This window comes from Helianthus annuus, chromosome 3 (genome assembly GCF_002127325.2).
Source record: "Helianthus annuus cultivar XRQ/B chromosome 3, HanXRQr2.0-SUNRISE, whole genome shotgun sequence".
Classification (NCBI taxonomy): Eukaryota; Viridiplantae; Streptophyta; class Magnoliopsida; order Asterales; family Asteraceae; genus Helianthus; species Helianthus annuus.
In genome coordinates this window covers 140,341,968-140,361,332 of record NC_035435.2, presented here as the reverse complement: position 1 = coordinate 140,361,332, position 19,365 = coordinate 140,341,968, and the positions used below count along the sequence as shown (strand labels likewise).

The window sequence follows — 19,365 nt, the reverse complement described above, 5'->3', positions numbered from 1 at the left end:
CTGTCACTTTCATATACACGTGATGATGCAGATATGACAGTCCAAATTGTACCAAGAATTCAGGCCCATTTTAGGAAACAACCAATAATATTTCACTAACACTTTGCCAAATCTGAATACTAGTAAAGATAGATCAAACTTTGCCATTTTTACATCTTCAAGTCATATTCAAACAAGTTCATCCTATCTTCATATTTTTCTAGGGTTTTCACCATAACAAATCACACATTTATGAACCAAAAATTACATATTTACAACAAGATCATGATGCAAAATAAGAAATCATGCATTATATATCCGAAATCTCATATTTAACAACATCATTTTGCAAGAACAATGAAGCATTCATTTTATAATCTTGAACATAGTTTTGGTTGGCATGAACATTCCTACACTACCATTTCTAAACATGTAACCACATAGTGTCAAACTTTTACAAATCAACCTAAAAGTCATACCAAAAACTACTAACCAAACATTTCTAGTTCATTTAATCCACATAAATCTCATACACAAAAGATAACACAAAAGATAGCACTAACCGGTTATGAAAGGAGGAGCCGAAAACAAAGAAAAGAGAACCGAGAAGATGGAATGTCCGAGGGATAGTCTTGACCGAGTTTCTTGTCCGGGATCTTTGCTTGAACCGAAAATAGGAAGGGATTGGGGTGTGTTGTTGAGGATTTCTAGTAGAGAGAGAGTTTGAGGAGTGTTTGTGTGTGTAAAATGGAAGAAGTGGGGGAAAGGTGGAATATATATACAAGGGGATGTTTCGGGTTGGGCTTGGGGTTTCGGCCCAAACCGGTTTCGGCTCATCGGCCCACTCGAGACCGAGTGGCCCACTCGCAACCGCCCGGTTGCGAGTCATGGTCTCGGGTCGTGGTTTCGGCTCTTATATATATATATAATACATACATACATCACATATCATGCACAAAGGTCACGTTTTCATTTAATAATATTTATGTACACGAAATATTACAAGGTGTTCGTTCGGAAAAACCTCAAGTGTCACATTATCCCCAAGTTTTAAGAACTTTCGTCCCGAAAGTTGAAGCAGCCACTGCCAAGCTAGCGTGTTTCAACGGGGTGTCACACTAACAACCTCCCAAGCCGCAACATGAGCGAACTCAATTTTTTCTTTGCTTTTATAATCCTTTAACGCTTGTTTCATTACATAAGCATCGTCACTCCCGCTAGGACGTAAACGATCATATAATAATATATTATCAACAACTAAATCCAAATATTTCGTTAAAAAATAAACCGTATAAAAAAATTACCGCTTGATGATATAGACCGCTGAATGTGTTAATTTTTGTTTGCATCGTCATCCATTTTGAGCGAACTTGGTGGTGGGTTCGGTTACTTCCTCCGACCGTTTCGTTGAAGTGGTTTAGAACTTTCTTCCAAAAGTCATCCTTCTTTTGTTGATTGCCTTTCTTTTTATTCAAAGTGCAATGAACAAAAGCCTTTGCCAACGCCTCTTCTTGTCTAGGCGACCAACTTTCCCGTTTGGCTTTTCCTTTTCTTTCCGGTTCATCCGCAACATCTTCATCATCATCATCATCATCATCATCATCTAACTCTTGTTCTTGGGTTTCCGGCACGAACTCCTCATCGGCGTCATCTTGTACGTCTCTCGGTGATTGTGACATTGGGTTTTGAAAAGCAAACGGGTCAAAAGCATTTTGCGCTTCTTGGGAGTAATCATAATAACCGGCTTGAGTCATCCTCGGACCGTATTGCATCCAATTTTGGGTGGGTTGGGTATCATAACCGAAAGGTTGATGCATGGGTTGGTTAAAATAAAATGGAGGTTGGGTTTGATTCGCAAACCCAAGTTGCGGATTAAACGGGACACTAGTACCACCCGAACCACGTTTATCTTGAGGCCTCGACTTTGAACCGGCCCCTACCATTTTCTTCTTGCCTTCACCCTTCTTTGAGCCTTCCATATTTTTCAAAATTTTTAACAATATGTAGAGTAGATTGAGAGAGTATGGTGTATTTTTTCAAAATGTGTGACTAGTATTTATAGGGTAATATTTCAAAAACAATTTTTTTTTACATTTAACGGTAATATTACCGTTGGAAAAGGGGTGAAAAAAGGCAACACGCATGCTTCTCGAATCGGCAAACGTTCACCGATTTTTTTGCTTTGCCGCGTACCGACAACGTCGGCGGCGGTGTTTGCCGATCGGCAAACACGTTTGCCGAGCTTCCCCGCATGCCACACCGTATACCCTTACAATGGTGAAGTTGAGTCGTGGCCCCAAGAGTTATTTATGGAAAGTAGTGAAGTAATGAAACTTATATTATAGTTAAATGACTTGAAAAGAAGCAATGTTCTTTTAAAAGTCTGTTAAAAGAAAGTTACGTTACTTTTAACATGTCGAGAAAAAAAGTTTGATACTCTTCTTTATAGGGTTTCCTAAAAAAATATATTTCACTTGTCATTTCGAAGAAATGAAGCATACAATCCTTATTGAAAGCATCTAGAATACATAAAATCATATGAATATTTATATACTATTATTTATATACTATTATTTTGTAACATTTGTATGCGTATATGGTTGTTCATTCTGTTTAAGTTGTTGTATATTAATTAAATAGTTGTTTCATTCTTTAATTTATTTATATACTATTATTTTGTAATATTTTTGTAAATTGTGCTTAAAATTGTTGTGCCTTAATCAAATAATGGTTTCATTATCTAACCAAATTCAATCTATTTTGTATGCATGTATGGTTGTAAATTGTGCTTAAGTGGTTGTACCTTAATCAAATAATGGTTTCATTATCTTACCAAATTCAATCGGTTTGATCTATTCAAAGTTGTGTTGTTTTATTTGTAAATTATTATTATTATTTATAATAATCTAATTAATTTAGCCAAAATCTTTTATAAATATAATTTGCAACATATTGATGCAATGGTTGTTGTAATGTATGCATTATGGTTTGTATAGTGGTAATGATATATATTATATATAGATTACGATGAACCTATTAAACGGGAAAATATAGACGCGGGTTTATCGTAATGCGCGAGTCCTATATCAACTTAGTTATTTTATTCTATGTTTTACGTTTCGTTTTAATTTCTTCGCATTAACACGCAGCAACTTCAGTGCCGGTGGTTGTTGGCAGTAGTGTGACATTAGTGTTCGCCCCCGCCGCAACGCGGGGTTCTTAATACTAGTTAATGAATTTAATATAGATAATATAACTTCCAGAAAAAGATAGATATTTTTACTCATTTTAATTTAATAATACAAAAATTCAAAGGTTTGCTAAAAGTTGTGCTTAGATCATGGGGTGTGGTTTGGGTAGTCTCTTTAGGATCATCCGCCACATAAACGCCACGTCACATTGGGTGGAGGATCATTTATTTGGGGACTACCCAAGGGTGTGGAGGACTACCCAAATTTATTAAACACCAATATATAATACAGGGAGAGAGAGAACAAACCCAATCAGCAGGCTCGTTTTCACCGGCTGATTCTTGCCGTTTGTGACGCGACGAGGGGGAGGGGGGCGGTGTGGGACGAGGGAGACGATCAGGCGTCGGGGGAGACGATCCTCACACCCCCCATAGTCTTATGTACATTTAAATTTATGAGTTAATTACTGTTTTCGTCCCTATGGTTTGTCAAAAATCACTATTTCAGTCCATTAGTTTAAAAATTGCGATTTCAGTCCCTATGGTTTCACTTTCGTAACCATTTCAGTCCACCTCGTAACCATTTCAGTCCCTGTACTTAACAGAATAATGGATTGAAATGGTTACGAAAGTGAAACCACAGGGATTGAAATGGTTACGAAAGTGAAACCACAGGGACTAAAATCACAATTTTTAAACTAATGGACTGAAATAGTGATTTTTGACAAACCACAAGGACGAAAAGAGTAATTAATTTATTATTGAACTCGTTTGGCCATGTTATCAAATGTGTATATTTTAGAAATTAACAGTACATTGTAGGTTATGATTATGAAAGACAAAATATAGTACTAACGCATGCAAGTTATTGTAGTAAAACAATTGTTTACTTTAAAATAATTATCAATATAAGTTAAGTATGTATATTGTAATAGGTAAAAATTAATTATTGCACTAATTGTACAATCAAGCGCATTTTCTCGACAATGGTTTCAATATCTTAGTTTTTCAAAAAAAAAAAAAAAAAAATCATCAAGCATATATCTTTCTTTGTTTGTTGTGTACCATATACAAATACCAATTTTTACGGACAAAAATAATAAATTAACGTCAACTGATATATTTTTCTTTGCTTGTTGTGTATCATATATTAGGGTGTAAGGAGTGGTTGAACACTTTGGAGTGATAAACTAAACAAACGACCAATCAGAGCGCGTCATGTCAATAAGGCAAAAGTGTTTAAACTTTGCTGGAAAGTGTTGGCAATGGTTTAAACACTTGCTGAAGTGGTAAACTTTTATTATTATTATTATTATTATTTTTTGTGCACTATTTTATTTAATATTAATAAATGTAGAATAAATACATTAAATTAAAAAACAATAAACTTTCATAAATTAAATTAAAAACATCAAAGTTACACTAAATTAAAAAACAATAAAATTACATTAACTTGTAAAAATTTAAACTAGTCTTCGTCAGAATCGACCAAAAGGTGGGGTAAATCTTGACTTGCGAGATGAACTATGAGATCGTGTTTGAGTCTCCAATGCGTGTCTTCATCCATCAACTCGCCCAATACCGTATCGTCTAGAGCGGGCTTGACCGGAGGATCCCGAATGTGCACCGGTGCTATCGCCTTTCCTTCATCTTTCAAAATCATGTTGTGTAAAATAATACACGTGTACACGACACTCCTAATTTTTTTAACGGATCTTGCTCGCATCGGTCGACTCAATACACCCCATTTCGCCTTCAAAACACCAAAAGCCCGTTCGACGTCTTTTCTTGCCGCCTCATGTTGCCTCTTGAATTTCTTTTGGTCTACTTCGTGAGGGTAAGGGATCGACTTCACAAACACGGATCACGAATGGTAGATTCCATCCACGAGCAAATAACCACGTTTGTATAAATGGTTGTTAACGTAAAACGGGCATTTTGGCGCGGTTCCATTTCGTTCCGTAAAAAATAACGGAGATTGTTGTAGAACATTGATATCGTTTTGAGAACCCGGTGGACCGGCAAAAGCATGCCAAAACCATAAGTCTTGAGAAGCAACCGCTTCGAGCATAACAGTCGGGTATCGATGATCTCCTCGCATATATTGGCCTCGATACTCGTCGTTCTCGTCAGGAGTGTTACCAGTTGCGAGCTGTTTAATAGCCGATGTCACCTTTTGCAATGGCGTAAAGCCCTTCCTACCTCGCGCATCGGGGGGCCTCTTCAAACCACGGGTCGTTCTCTTCCACGTCGGCCACAATTTTTAGAAACAAACGTTTCGACATACGGAACCTATGCCGAAAGATATCTTCGTTGTACTTCGGGTCTTCGACAAAATAATCCGCCATGAGTGTCTCATGCCCCTCCTCACGTTGGCGTTCAATATATCTCCTTCGGTTAGATGTGCCCGTGTCTTGAAGTTCGGCTTCTTCGATAAGATTTTGAAAAAAAAGAATGCTACTATCGGATGATTCGTCGCTACTCATGGGTGGGAACCATAACGGGAGTTCATCCGCCATTTTGTTTTGTAAATTTTTGGGAAGAATTGTTGGTATTTTTTGGGTTGGTTGGGTATATATTTGAAGGTATTTGGTTTTGTTTTGGTTTGATATTTATAGGTTAAATTTTTAAAGAAAAAATTATTTTTTTTATTTAAAACGGTAATATTACCATTGAATGTGGCCCACTTTCCAAACATCCCCTCTTCCCCGCATCGGCAACGACTCACCGCACCATTTACCACCCCAATCGGTAAAGGGGTTGGCGGCGGTGTTGCCGTTCGGCAAACCGGCTTTGCCGCGCCCCTTTACCGACCACACCGGACACTCTTAAGAATACTGATTTTTACGGTCAACAATAAGTGATTAACGTCAACCCAGTAAAACACTAGGTCACATCATAGATCAATAAAACAATTGTCTTAATATAAATATTAAAAAGGTTTTCTTTCGGAATTGTTAAATAATATTACATCATTTTATGATGTATTATGGTCTAGTGTATTCAACTTAAAAAGAAATTACAAAACTAGTACCAAACTAACATAAAATTGTGATATAAATATATTTTAGGTAAAATTGTGATTTAAATATATTTTAGGTTAAAATAAATTATTGTCTGAATGAAAAGATAGGAAAAGACAAGAGAGATGTAAATGTTATGGGAAGAAAAGATAGAAATAGTATTTGTAATCATTTATGGGAAGAAAAGATGGAAATAATATTTATAATCATACAAAATTCGAAGTAATATTTTTTAGTGAGAATTTAATGTGTACTTCTGGTTGCAGACATGATTGGGTCGTTTGACTGAGGATACGTTTTTTTGACTATTTAAAAAAGTTACCAAGTTTAGAACCCATTTTTCCCCCTCCAACACGATGTAAATAAATTAGGGTATAAGGAGTGGTTAAACACTATAAAGTGGCAAAAGAAAAAACTAACCAATCAGAGCGCGCCATGTCAATTTGGCAAAAGTGTTTAAACTTTGCTGAAAAGTGTTGGCATTGGTTTAAACACTTGCTGAAGTGGTAAACTTTTATGATTATTTTTTTTTTTTTTGCAATAATTAATTTAATATTAATAAATTAAAAACAATAAACTTTCATAATAAATTAAATTAAAAACATCAAAGTTACACTAAATTAAAAAACAATAAAATTACATTAGCATGAAACAATTTAAACTAGTCTTCGTCGGAATCGGCCAAAAGATGGGGTAAATCTTGACTTGCGAGATGATCTATGAGATCGTGTTTGAGTCTCCAATGGGTGTCTTCATTCAACAACTCGCCCAACACCGTATCGTCTAGAGCCGGCTCGACCGGAGGATCCCGAATGTGCACCGGTGCTATCGCCTTTCCATCGTCTTTCAAAATCATGTTGTGTAAAATAATACACGTGTACACGACATTCCTAATTTTTTTAACCGATCTTGCTCGCATTGGTCGACTCAATACACCCCATTTCCCCTTCAAAACACCAAAAGCCCGTTCGACGTCTTTCCTTGCCGCCTCATGTTGCCTCTTGAATTTCTTTTCGTTTACTTCGTGAGGGTAAGGGATCGACTTCACAAACACGGACCACGAAGGGTAGATTCCATCCACGAGCAAATAACCACGTTTGTATAAATGGTTGTTAACGTAAAATGGACATTTTGGCGCGGTTCCATTTCGTTCCGTTAAAAATAACGGAGATTGTTGTAGAACATTGATATCGTTTTGAGAACCCGGTGGACCGGCAAAAGCATGCCAAAACCATAAGTCTTGAGAAGCAACCGCTTCGAGCATAATAGTCGGGTATCTATGATCTCCTCGCATGTATTGGCCTCGATACTCTGTCGGACAAAAACGCCAAACAAAATGGGTGCAATCAAGGCTACCGAACATACCTGGAAGGTGATGTTTTTCCTCATGAGCTTGGTATAAAAGTGCCATGTCGTGGCTTGTCGGTCTACGTAAGAACTCTGGACCATATATTTTGCAAACCGTGTCACAAAAATATTCTAGGCACTCGCGGGAAGTTCTTTCGGCCATATGCAAGTACTCGTCGTTCTCGTCTGGAGTGTTTCCAGTTGCGAGCTGTTTAATAGCCGATGTCACCTTTTGCAAGGGCGTAAAGCCCTTCCTACCTCGCGCATCGGGGGCCTCTACAAACCACGGGTCGTTCTCTTCCACATCGGACACAATTTGTAGAAACAAACGTTTCGACATACGGAACCTATGCCGAAAGATATCTTCGTTGTACTTCGGGTCTTCGACAAAATAATCCGCCATGAGTGTCTCATGCCCCTCCTCACGTTGACGTTCAATATATCTCCTTCGGTTAGATGTGCCGGTATCTTGAAGTTCGGCTTCTTCGATGAGATTTTGAAAAAAAAGAATGCTACTATCGGATGAATCGTCGCTACTCATGGGTGGGAACCATAACGGGGGGAGGTCATCCGCCATTTTGTAAGATAAACTTTTAGAAGGAATTGGTTTGTATGAGTATTTGGAAAGTATATGGTTAAATGGTGTGTGATATATATATAGAGTTTAATTTTTTAAAAAAAAAAATTATTTTTTTTTATTTTAAACGGTCATATGACCGTTGGAGTGGCCCCCCCCCCCTTTTCGCTTTCTTCTTCTCGCGTCGGCATAGGGTCACCGAGAAGCTTGTTTTGCCGCGACCAAACTTGGTCGGCGGCGGTGTTTGCCGCGCGGCAAAAAGCTTTGCCGCCCCCATCTCTCAACCACACCGTATGCCCTTATATTCTTGTAACAACATATGCATTATATTTTATTTGTACAAGAGAAGGATTCCACCACCTCATGATAATACCGGATTACTAGGGCTGACATATCGTGTATACCCGTACACGATAATACACGATACATGAAATCCCATACACGAACACGACACGATAACTTATTGTGTCCTTTTTTTCAAACCCGAACACGAACACGACACGATATACACGAAAATTACCTGTTAATACCTGTTAACACAACTGTTCGACTGTTATATACGAAAATTACCTGTTAATACCTGTTAACACGAACAAAATCACGAACACGACATGATATCTGGGAGTTAAAGAGGGAGTTTAGGGTTTTATTTATTATTATTTTTTTTGAATTGAATGAGGAATGAAAATAGAAAGGAATTAAGGAACCCACACGCATATGGCTGATGAGCTTTATTTAATTTAATTTCTTATTGTGTATTAACGGGTATTAACAGGTAAACAGGTATTTAACCTGTTTATACAAGAAAATTAACAGGTAATCTCGTGTCTACCTGTTTGGTACACGATACCTGTTAAGGCCATATACCATACACGATACCTGTTAACTTCGTGTAGGTTCGTCTCGTGTATTCGTGTAAATTTGCCAGCCCTACGGATTACATATTCAAACCCAAACAAGGACAAATAGGAATGCATCATTTCACGACTAGTGACTAAAAAAGAATTCAAAGGAGACGAAACCTTATTTTTTTGAAAGGTGTGAATTATTCGCGAATGATGGGAGGTCTAGCATATGTTGTCTTAACCGGGTTCACGCTAGAGAGCCCCCTCGCACAATAGATCCCCAATTTAAACCCGTCAATAAGAAACCCATATCACCCAGACTCGAACTTAAGACCTGAAGGGGAAAACTCATCCAGGCCCATCACAACTATCCTCATATGAGATTAACTTTTAAAATATATATATATATATATATATATATATATATATGGGTAGTGAAAATATATAGGGGAATTCTATTGACACACCAGCCAATTTATCCGCACATTTTGCTTTTTCAATACGAGTCGTATAGGTTCAAAAGTCAAAAGTCAAATCCGCATGTTTCAGTTCTTGTCTAGCGGTTGGCTGGACCTATATGGGTTGTATATGGCCTATATGGGTTGTATTGTTTTCATTTTTCTTTTACAAATTTTTATATATATTTAATCATAGTTTTAACAAAGTTTAATAAAAGAATATTTTTTTATTTTAAAAAAAACATTTTTAAAACTTTATCATGTAGACCCTCTAAATTCTCAAATCAAAAAAAAAGGGGGGGGGTTAATTGATAAATCAACGGGTTAATTAAACTTTGTATTTTTTTTTTTTTACAAATTTTAGTATGCATTTAATCATAGTTTTAACAAAGTTTAATAAAAGAATTCTTTAATTTTTTAAACAAAAAACATTTTAAAAATTTTATCATGTAGACTCCCTGAATTCTAAAAAAAAAACAAACAAATGATTAATTGATAAATCAGGGGGTTAATTAAACTTTGGTTTTTTTTTTTTTACAAAGTTTTGTTTACATTTAATCATAGTTTTAACAAAGTTTAATAAAAGAAATCTTCTATTTTTTTAAACAAAAAACATTTTTAAAACTTTATCATGTAGACCTCCCGAATTCTTAAAAAAACAAGGGGTTAATTGATAAATCAGGGGGTCTATACGACCCGTATAGGACTACACCACCCGTATAGGCCTATACGACCCGTATAGACCCCTGATTTATCAATTAACCTCTGTTGTTTTTAGAATTAAGGGGGTATATACGACCCGTATAGGGCTATACGACTCGTATTAGCCTACTATACGAACCAGTTTTGACCTATACGGTGCGTATAGGGGTAAAATCAAAATTTCGTAATTTTAGGTTTTGCCTATTCGGTGCGTATACGGGTTGTATTTTGTCATTACGTGTCGTTTTATGAAGTATATGCTCTGTATCAGTGACGTTCGGTTCCGTGTGGTATCATATTCTATGATTACATGTAATTTTGTTTGGAATCTACTTGTACTCTAACGTATCGTGTTGTATGTATATGCATCGTACGGTATCATTACTTGATGTATTTTGTCGTATTATGACGTATTTTGTCAATATGTTCGGTATTATCGCATATATTGTCCATACGGGTCTTGTCGGTGACGCTCGGTATTGACACGTTCATTGTTTGTAAGTGTCGTATTAGGGTGTAGAATGTATATACGTGTCGTGTTATCACGTATTATGGCGTAGTATGTCTCTATTTGTTGTTTTGTTCCGTATTATGGAGTATTATGTCTATAAGGTGTCGTATTTTGGCTTATATTGTCGGCTGCTTTACGTGTTGTATCCATTAAATAAACAAAAAACACTTTAAATACATTATACGAACAAAATACCTTTAAAATTACATATTAACCTATACGATGCATATACGGGACCGTTACTACATCTATATATGCTCATACGGCACCTATACCTCACTTATACTATATTACATTGTACATGGTATTCTTAAAAAAATAAGAAAGTTTTTATTTAAAAAAATAAATATTTTCAGAAAACTTTGTTTAAACCATAAACAAATGTATAAAAAAATTAACAAAGTTTAATAAAAGAATTCATTTATTTTTTAAACAAAATACATATATAAAACTTTATCACGTAGACCCCTGAATTCTCAATAAAACAAGGGGTTAATTGATAAATCAGGGGGTCTATACAACCCGTATAGGCCTATACGACCCGTATAGACCCTCTGATTTATCAATTAACCCCTTGTGTGTTTTTTTTTGAGAATTCAGGGGGTCTATACAACCCGTGTAGGTCTAGTCAGATAGACAAAATCTGACACATCAGTCTTTATTGGAAATTAGAAAAGCAATACGACCCGTATAGGCCTATACGACCCGTATTGAAGGTGTCGATTTAAGGGTTCAGGTGTGCCAATAATATGACCCTATATATAAACTAAAAATAGTAAAATTGGGAATACTATCAGTTAACTTTTTAAGAAATTAATGAATATACAGAATACTATGGGTACGACGGGTATGGTATCCAATGAGCGACATGTATGAGATTGGGCACGAGACATAATTTTAAGAGTAAAGTGTAATTTGTATCCCTAGAGTTTCCAGGTGGTGTCAATTTAGGTCCCTACATAATATTTGGATGACTGAGTCCTTGTGGTGTGAAATTCGCTACACTTTGAGTCCTTTCAAATCTCGATTAGTTTTACTGTTAGATCAAAGGGTATTTGGGTACTTTCACAATCCACCTCCCACCACCCTCCTCACCACCATCGCCACCCACCCCACCACCATCACCACCTGCCACCACCCTCCTCTCCACCATCACCACCACATGGTTGTAGAACTCGCTAGACGTTAGTCGGCCGTTGGGATGGGGACTAGCGATTAATCGGGATTGCTCGGGATTAATCGGATCAGACTTTCTATGTATAATTTTAAGTTTATACATATATACACATATTTTTATACATAATTTTTTTAAGTAGACAAGTTTTGATCGGAATCGCATGTTTTGGCTGAAATCTGTGATATTTTCCGATTTTTTCTGATTTTTTTCCGATTTTTGGCTAGCCGACTAGGGCCGATTAGCGATTATGTGACATTTGTGCCTTTACGACCATCATACAATTACGAATATAATGAAATATTGTATTTCATTCCCGGGATTTGTGTAATTACATGTGACAATTACACATATCAAATTTCGTATGATTTCGAACTCTCGAAGTTTTACATAAACTATTACGCAAACGTAATTAGTTTAACGCAATTTACACTCCGGAATAGTGGCATAAGCTAAACATACCCTAAAATCGTTTACATAATTTAGAAATAAGTTTTGAGGGTTCGGTATGTCAAAAACAAGTTTATTCGATCATAAGGACTATTTATGACAAACAACGGAAGTCTGTCGATTCTCGTAGCGACGTACATTCTGGAACAACATCATAAGCTAAACATACCCTAAATACTCTTAACATAGCTTAGAAATACGTTTTGAAGGGTTCGGTGTGTGAAAATACGCTTATTTGATCATAGGGACTAAAAGTGTCAAAACTGCGAAAGTATGCAAATTCGCGCATATTCTGCGTTCTGACCATATCCGTACATCCAAAAATTTTTGTAATCATTAAAATATTGTATTTTAGTGATGTGAATGCAAAAGTACCTTTCGTTTCGCAATTTGGGTCGTTTTCGCGTCCGTTACGACTTTCGTCGTAATTAACCAAAAAACGCAACCGTACAGCCAAACGAACCGACATCCGTGACATTTTTTAGCATAATTTAAGTTAAATATGCTTTAACTTCATCATGGATCTTGAAAATGGGGTTAACAAGTGCTAGAAGTGCCGAAACGCGACGAATCAAGTTTAGGGGCCAAAGCTGTCAAAAAACAAACTTCAGCCCCTGAACAGGGCTTGCGAACCGTATGGATGGACTGTTTGCGGTCCGTAAACAGTCCCCAGCAACGGCAAATTGGTTCAGCCCCTTGTTTTCTTGTGTGTTGGCCAAGTATAGGTGTTTCCCATGCATTGAACCTGGTCTTTACACTTGTAATCATCCTCTTAATCCTTGGAGAACACACAAAACACTTGGCATCATCCTATGCACTCTTGATTCCTATAAATAGCAAGCTTCGATTCTACGAGAATTTTTATGAAAGCCTTTCATTTGCTTCTCTTCGATGGAAGTTTGATTTTCCCACTCACAACTTGCTCATTTCCATTCTTCTTCACTCTAAGCTCTGGTTGGAGGCTACCACACTTGTTGGAGGCTTCCTAACTGAGTTTTCTAGTCATCTTCTTCATCATTAAGCACTTGTAAGTGTTCTTCCTAGTCTTGTTTATTTATTTCAAACTAAAAGTCAAATAGTGTTTGACTTTCGGCTTTGACCATGAATTGGTCAAGACAAAGTTCAATTGAACTTTGCAACGTGATCGTAATCACGATGGTTATAGTCCCTTGCGACTATACCTACGGATTACCACGTTGACTAGTCGAAATGACGAGTCAAAGTTTCGGTCAAAATGCACGATTATGTGCATTTTGCGAGGAAACTATTTTTGGGTATCAAAACACTTTGTTCTGATACCAAATCAGTTTTCTAACTAAGTTAAACATGTTTTTACATGTTTAACTCGTCACTTCTAGTTTAGTGCTTATTTAGGGTCATAAGTCAAGCGGTCTTGACAACCGCTTAGACTTTCGAACCCGACCCGTTTGGTCGATCATTAGGATCCGACCAAACACATATTGTGACCATAGTTGTATAGGGAATAACCTCCAGAGGTTATACTTTATGGTCACTTCGTTTGGTTAGTTATATGATATGTAGTTTATATGCCTTAGGAAAATGACCAAAATGCCCCTTTTGCGCATAAATGTAATTTAAGCATATGTAACCTAAATTTTGACACTTAAACTGATATTGTAACATTATTAAACATGTTTAGGCGTATAAGACTTATCATAGGACTAGTTTGACCATCCGAATGCGCCTTTGCGCAAATGACACGTTAAAGTAGCATAAACTACCTTAACGGGTCAAAAGCACTTAGAATTCATTCCAAATCAGAATGTAGACTTTGTTAAACCATTTCATATGAGTTCCAACACTCATTTGGTTTACAAGACCTCATTCTATCTAATTCCTCCGATTATGTACCGTTACTTTAACATAGTTACCGATGTTAGGACACGTACGAAGCTTGATACTTCACTTGATTCAAGGATACTTAGCAATCCCAAATGAGAACATAACTCCCCTATTTTATGCTTTCAATTGTTTTGGGGTGACTCGTATGTGCTAAATGCTTTTCGAGTTTTCAAAACATAGGCTATGGTTTATATAAAACACGACGATTTCAATAATGTGAACGAACTTGTTGGTGCGTTAGTCGAAAGACGAATGACATTCATTAGGTTTGATCAAGCCGACCAGTAGTATGTTATGGTACCATAGGATCTGACAAATCCCGTTATCGGACTATCCCCATGGACTTGGTGGGTAATGTGGGTAGCGACAGAATCTGTTATTTTAACAAACCCTTTGGTGGTTTGTTAGTCGATGTTAAAGAGGCCTTTCAGGGTCTATTAAAGATACCCCTTGTGTGGTATAGTCGAGTCACACAGGTTTGAATGTGTTCATTAAAGAACGACCAAAAGTTTTATTTCACAATTAAAACACGGACGATTGAACGATGGTTTATAACACGGACGATTTGGACGATTGGTTTTTATAACACAAACGATTGGTAACAAGGACGATTTGGACGATGGGTTTATGGTAAGTGATTAGGTAACAAGGCGGGTGTAATGTGATAAAAGCATGGTGGATATGCCGCTGGTACTTCGTATATATACGTGCTTTTATCACATTACATGTCATAGCGTTATCTAGATCACTTGGATGAATGTTTTCAAACGATGTCACGCAACGATGTTTACTTAAAGATATAAACCATACAATGTTTACTTTCAAGGATGATTTATTACTTGGTTACAAAACAAATGTTTTCAGTCAAGATTCATGGCTACAATGGTTTTGGTTTTACTTATATCAACTTGTAAAGTTGATAAATCATATTGCAATATCAAACACTTTTTGATTTCAAGGTACATTCTAGACAACTCTCGTAGTTGGATGAGGTATTGCAATATGAATTCAAAGCCATGAATTTGACATACAAAACCTATGTACTCACCGGCATTTTTATGCTGATTGTTTTGCACATATGTTTCAGGTTCTATTATGTGACGATTGCTGATTGCTTGCTTCACATAAGATGGACGCGGGCCTTAGTGACTTTAAAACTTGAAAGACAATTGTTTGTATTTAATTGGTTTGTATCAAAACAACAAGTCTAATAACGAAATAAAACGAAACTTCAAATACCACGTATTGTGAAACAATGATTATGTGACATGACTCCCCGACGTTTCCGCCGCGGTTTGTTGCATTACGTGGTCGGGGTGTTACAGATTAATGGACTGATTAACAAACAAATAATCAGTAGAGGGCCGACTAGCGATTAATCGGCGACTAGTCGCCGATGAATCGCGGTATTTACAACACTGCACCACCTACTCCAGCCACCACCTCTAACCACAAATTTTCATTACTGAGCAGAAGTGAATGGATCAACCAATATTCAATACCTGAGGTCTAAACAAAGTCAAACATGGGGGTACAAACCAGCTCGTTATTTCAGAAATAAAGCGAAACACAAGTCAAAGAATATTCAGTACTGAGCAGAAGTGAGCTCAACAACAATAACATTTGCGAGGTTTGTTGTCACTACAAAAGTTATCCATAGCACGTCAGCATACACACATTCCCTCCGGCCCCGTATTCAATTTCCCAGCAAAGCTAGGGCTTTTGTCCGCCCTTATGTCATCGCCCTATTCGACGGTCGTCTCCGACCAACACGGTCCTCTGGATACTGTCACCGAACCAAACCAAACCAAACCCCATTTCGATAGATAACATCGTCGGGTCTTCAGATCATCTTTCTTCAAATCAAACCCCAATTCTAACCCTATTTAATCTTCCCGGATTTTACAAACCCGGTGCAATAAAGGTTCAAATACCTAATTTTATTTCTTAATTTCACCCCCTCTTTATCTTTTTCTGAACTGTCATACTGAAAATTGATATGAAATGATGAAAAGATGGGAGATATGAACTGATGAAGAGATGAAGATGTTAGGGAAGAAAAGTGTATAAGACCAAGGGAAAATGGGATTTCATATCGTTTTAACGCTCAAACTAATGAACGTTGGCCTCAGGGACACAAATTGTAACAATTTTTATAAGTTAGGGACTCAGTTATCCAAATATTCATTGCGAGAACTCATGTTGACACCGCCTGAAAACCTCGGGGATGCAAATTGCACTTTACTCCAAATTTAATTACAATGGAGGATAAGACTATAATTATCAATACTCGTTCCATACTCATCCCATTATCATCCACATTCATAACCCAACTTCCACTCCCATTATCCAGTGTTTCAAAAATCAAAGAAGTCACTTTACCAGTACATTGATCGCAATTGAGCATATCGGCTTAAAAACAATTTTTGAGTTTCATATAAATTCTGTTGTTCTATCAATCATATTTTTCATTTTGCCTTAATTTATATAAATTTTAAAATTACATAAACATAGCTTATTTCTACTCCTTTTACAAGGTATGAAACATATGGGACGTTGAGGGTGTTTGGGATTGCTTACTGATGTGTTGGTAAAAACACGTTACATTTGTAGTAGTTTTGTACACGTTTTAGTAGTTTAACACATCATTTTGTATCTGTTTATTGTACTTACTAGGTTACCTACCCGTGTGATACACGGGTTGAACAATCTAAGTTGGATAAAACATAAAAATATGAAAAAATAACAAAGAATGAAACAACATTTTCATTCAACAATCAAAAACCAAAAAATACAAATTACAAATAAAAGAAATAAAAACTAATCACAAGTCTCTGAAAATTTCCTTGTAAACAACATTTGTCGTTTGGTTTGTAACATTCCCTTCTTTGTCTAAAATTAGTAGTTTTGCTCCGGCTCTACTCTTTACTCTCGAAAGTGCAACATACAATTGTCCATGGGTGAATACAGGTTGCTTTAAGTACAAACCAACTCGAGATAGTGATTGTCCTTGGCTTTTGTTTATAGTCATTGCAAAGCATACACATAGTGGAAATTGCCTTCTCTGAAACTTGAAGGGAATTTTTTTGTCTGAAGGTATCATATTAATTCTAGGAATGTATGTTCGAGTATCGATAGTACCTCCAGATATTATTTCAGCTTCTATTACGCGTTTACCAAGTGTTAGGATCTGTAATCTGGTACCGTTGCACAAACCATTTTGCTGATCAATATTTCTTAGAAGCATAACAAGAACACCAACCTTTAACACCAACATATGATTTGGCAATCCAGATATTTTAAGTCCATTAAGAACATCGGGAGAATATATACGTTCTTGTGCTGGATCATTAAACTGTTCTGATGGACAAATACTATCCGAGCTAAGGTACTCCTGTTCTTCTCCAGGAAAAAGTGATAGCAGACGATCGTTAATCTCTTGAACAACTTCATTTTTAGGTGCTAATATTGCTCGCTCATGGAAGAATTCTTGAACAGCCTAGTTGCATCAAATGCATTTGAAACAATTCGTTTCCCTAAAGTAAAAAAAAAAAAAAACAAAATAACCTCATATGTAAATATATTCTTCTCATCAAAAGGGAGTCTAGTAATAAGATATATTTAACTACATGGTAAATAATATCACCTTTGTAAAGCTTCAAAACCCCAAATTGAATAAGTAAAACCACATGCATATCTTTATCTTTCCAAGACATATATGCGTTCATTTCCTCAGCAAACTCGTCCCACAAAGTCACTGTCAAATCTTCATTACTAAAATATTTCAAATGAATCAAAGGTTGAAATTAATTAAAAATAGGGTGTTGTATATATCAAAGTTTAAGATTTGAAAACTCACTTTAAATCTCTTAGCTTTAAAGTCATTCTTTTGCCAGGCCCTAATTTTGTATGGTAGGCTCCATGGGGTAACATATAACAACATATCCAACCACATCTTAAAAAGAAAAAAAAAACAATAAACAGTTAGTTCAAAATTATGAATAAGATTAAAAATTGTATAGAGTATAATAAGTAGAAGAATATCAAAGTTATAGAACACAAACCTAAAATTGAACCCAAAGGAATTGAATTGTCATTGGGCCCGGATTTGTCTAGAATAGACTTAAAATCCGCAAAAAATGAAGCCATGCTCAGACCCTGACCAGCTATTGCATTTCGTGATCAAAGTGTTGTAGAAAAAAGTAACCTTCTGTTCTTTTTCAGCAAACTTGAAGGTAAACTTGTTTTCGGCAAGTGACGGCCTATGGATAAAGAGGCAATCATCTTGAATCAGAGGTTTCTCGAATCTGGGAAAAACTTTTGTAGACAACTTGCAGTAACTTTTGTCCCCTGGATCATATATTTTAACATTAAAAATGATCATCATAAAACCACATCTTAATAAATTGCGCATATAAAATATACATGTTCATCCATCAGAATCATTTCAATTGACCAGGTTTCGTTTTTGTTATCCTTCATGGGTCTCCTCCAAAGCTTGACAATCTTGACCTTTATGGTGACGTTTTTTGAATCAACGTTTAGTTTATTCAGGAAAGTGACATTCATGTTTGCCATTACTATTTTATGAAGTATTAAAAACAAATATTAATAATGTAAATTTGTAAAAACGACTAACATATATAAGATAATAGAAAAATAGAATAGTAACATCGATTTGAAGAAGCAAAGACGCAGATATTGAAAATGAGAAATCTCAAATGAATGTTGAATTAGTAATTGGGTTATAAGGGTTTATATAGGATTTCTAATCCCTATCTTTATGTTAATTTGTTTAATTAAATCTTAAAAAACAAATGAAGAGTATCTATATCAAATAAAAATTTAAAAACCTTCAAAGTCGGATATGTTAGTTAATCATTGACCAAAATTTGAAAATGAAGATTATCTAAAAAAATCCTCGAAATTTTTAAACAACCTTTAAATTGGATAAAACAAAAAATAAATTTAAGACTTTAGAGCAATGTATCTAATAGGATGGAATAAATATATAACTAAAATATAAATTTTCTTACTTTTAATAATTTGCCACGACTTTATTGTAACTGTGGGGGTTAATTATGCGTTTTTGCTATGTACAATAATATTAAAAACAATGTACCTTTACAAATGAGTTGGGGATACTTAAAATTCCGAGTATAGGCTCCTTTTCTCATCACTCACACAGCAAACTTCTGTTCTAAACCAAGCACAGGTTACATGAACCCATAGGGGCTCCATATCAG

The 19,365-nt window shown here is 35.9% G+C and overlaps 1 protein-coding gene and 1 long non-coding RNA gene across 2 annotated transcripts; both read right to left on the bottom strand.

Annotated features, from left to right (window-relative positions):
• Positions 1-6,853: 6,853 nt before the first annotated feature.
• LOC110932122 lies at positions 6,854-8,116 on the bottom strand. The gene is made up of 3 exons (XM_022175480.1): positions 7,558-8,116; positions 7,376-7,503; positions 6,854-7,234 (listed from the first exon to the last, which is right to left on the bottom strand). The coding sequence occupies exons 1-3, from the start codon at positions 8,114-8,116 to the stop codon at positions 6,854-6,856; spliced, it is 1,068 nt and encodes a 355-aa protein (XP_022031172.1).
• An 8,859-nt stretch (positions 8,117-16,975) lies between these two features.
• On the bottom strand, positions 16,976-18,722 carry LOC118490097. Its single transcript, XR_004888094.1, has 4 exons — positions 18,184-18,722; positions 17,979-18,074; positions 17,766-17,893; positions 16,976-17,655 (listed from the first exon to the last, which is right to left on the bottom strand). It is a non-coding gene; the product is annotated as an uncharacterized LOC118490097 (long non-coding RNA).
• Positions 18,723-19,365: the final 643 nt, after the last annotated feature.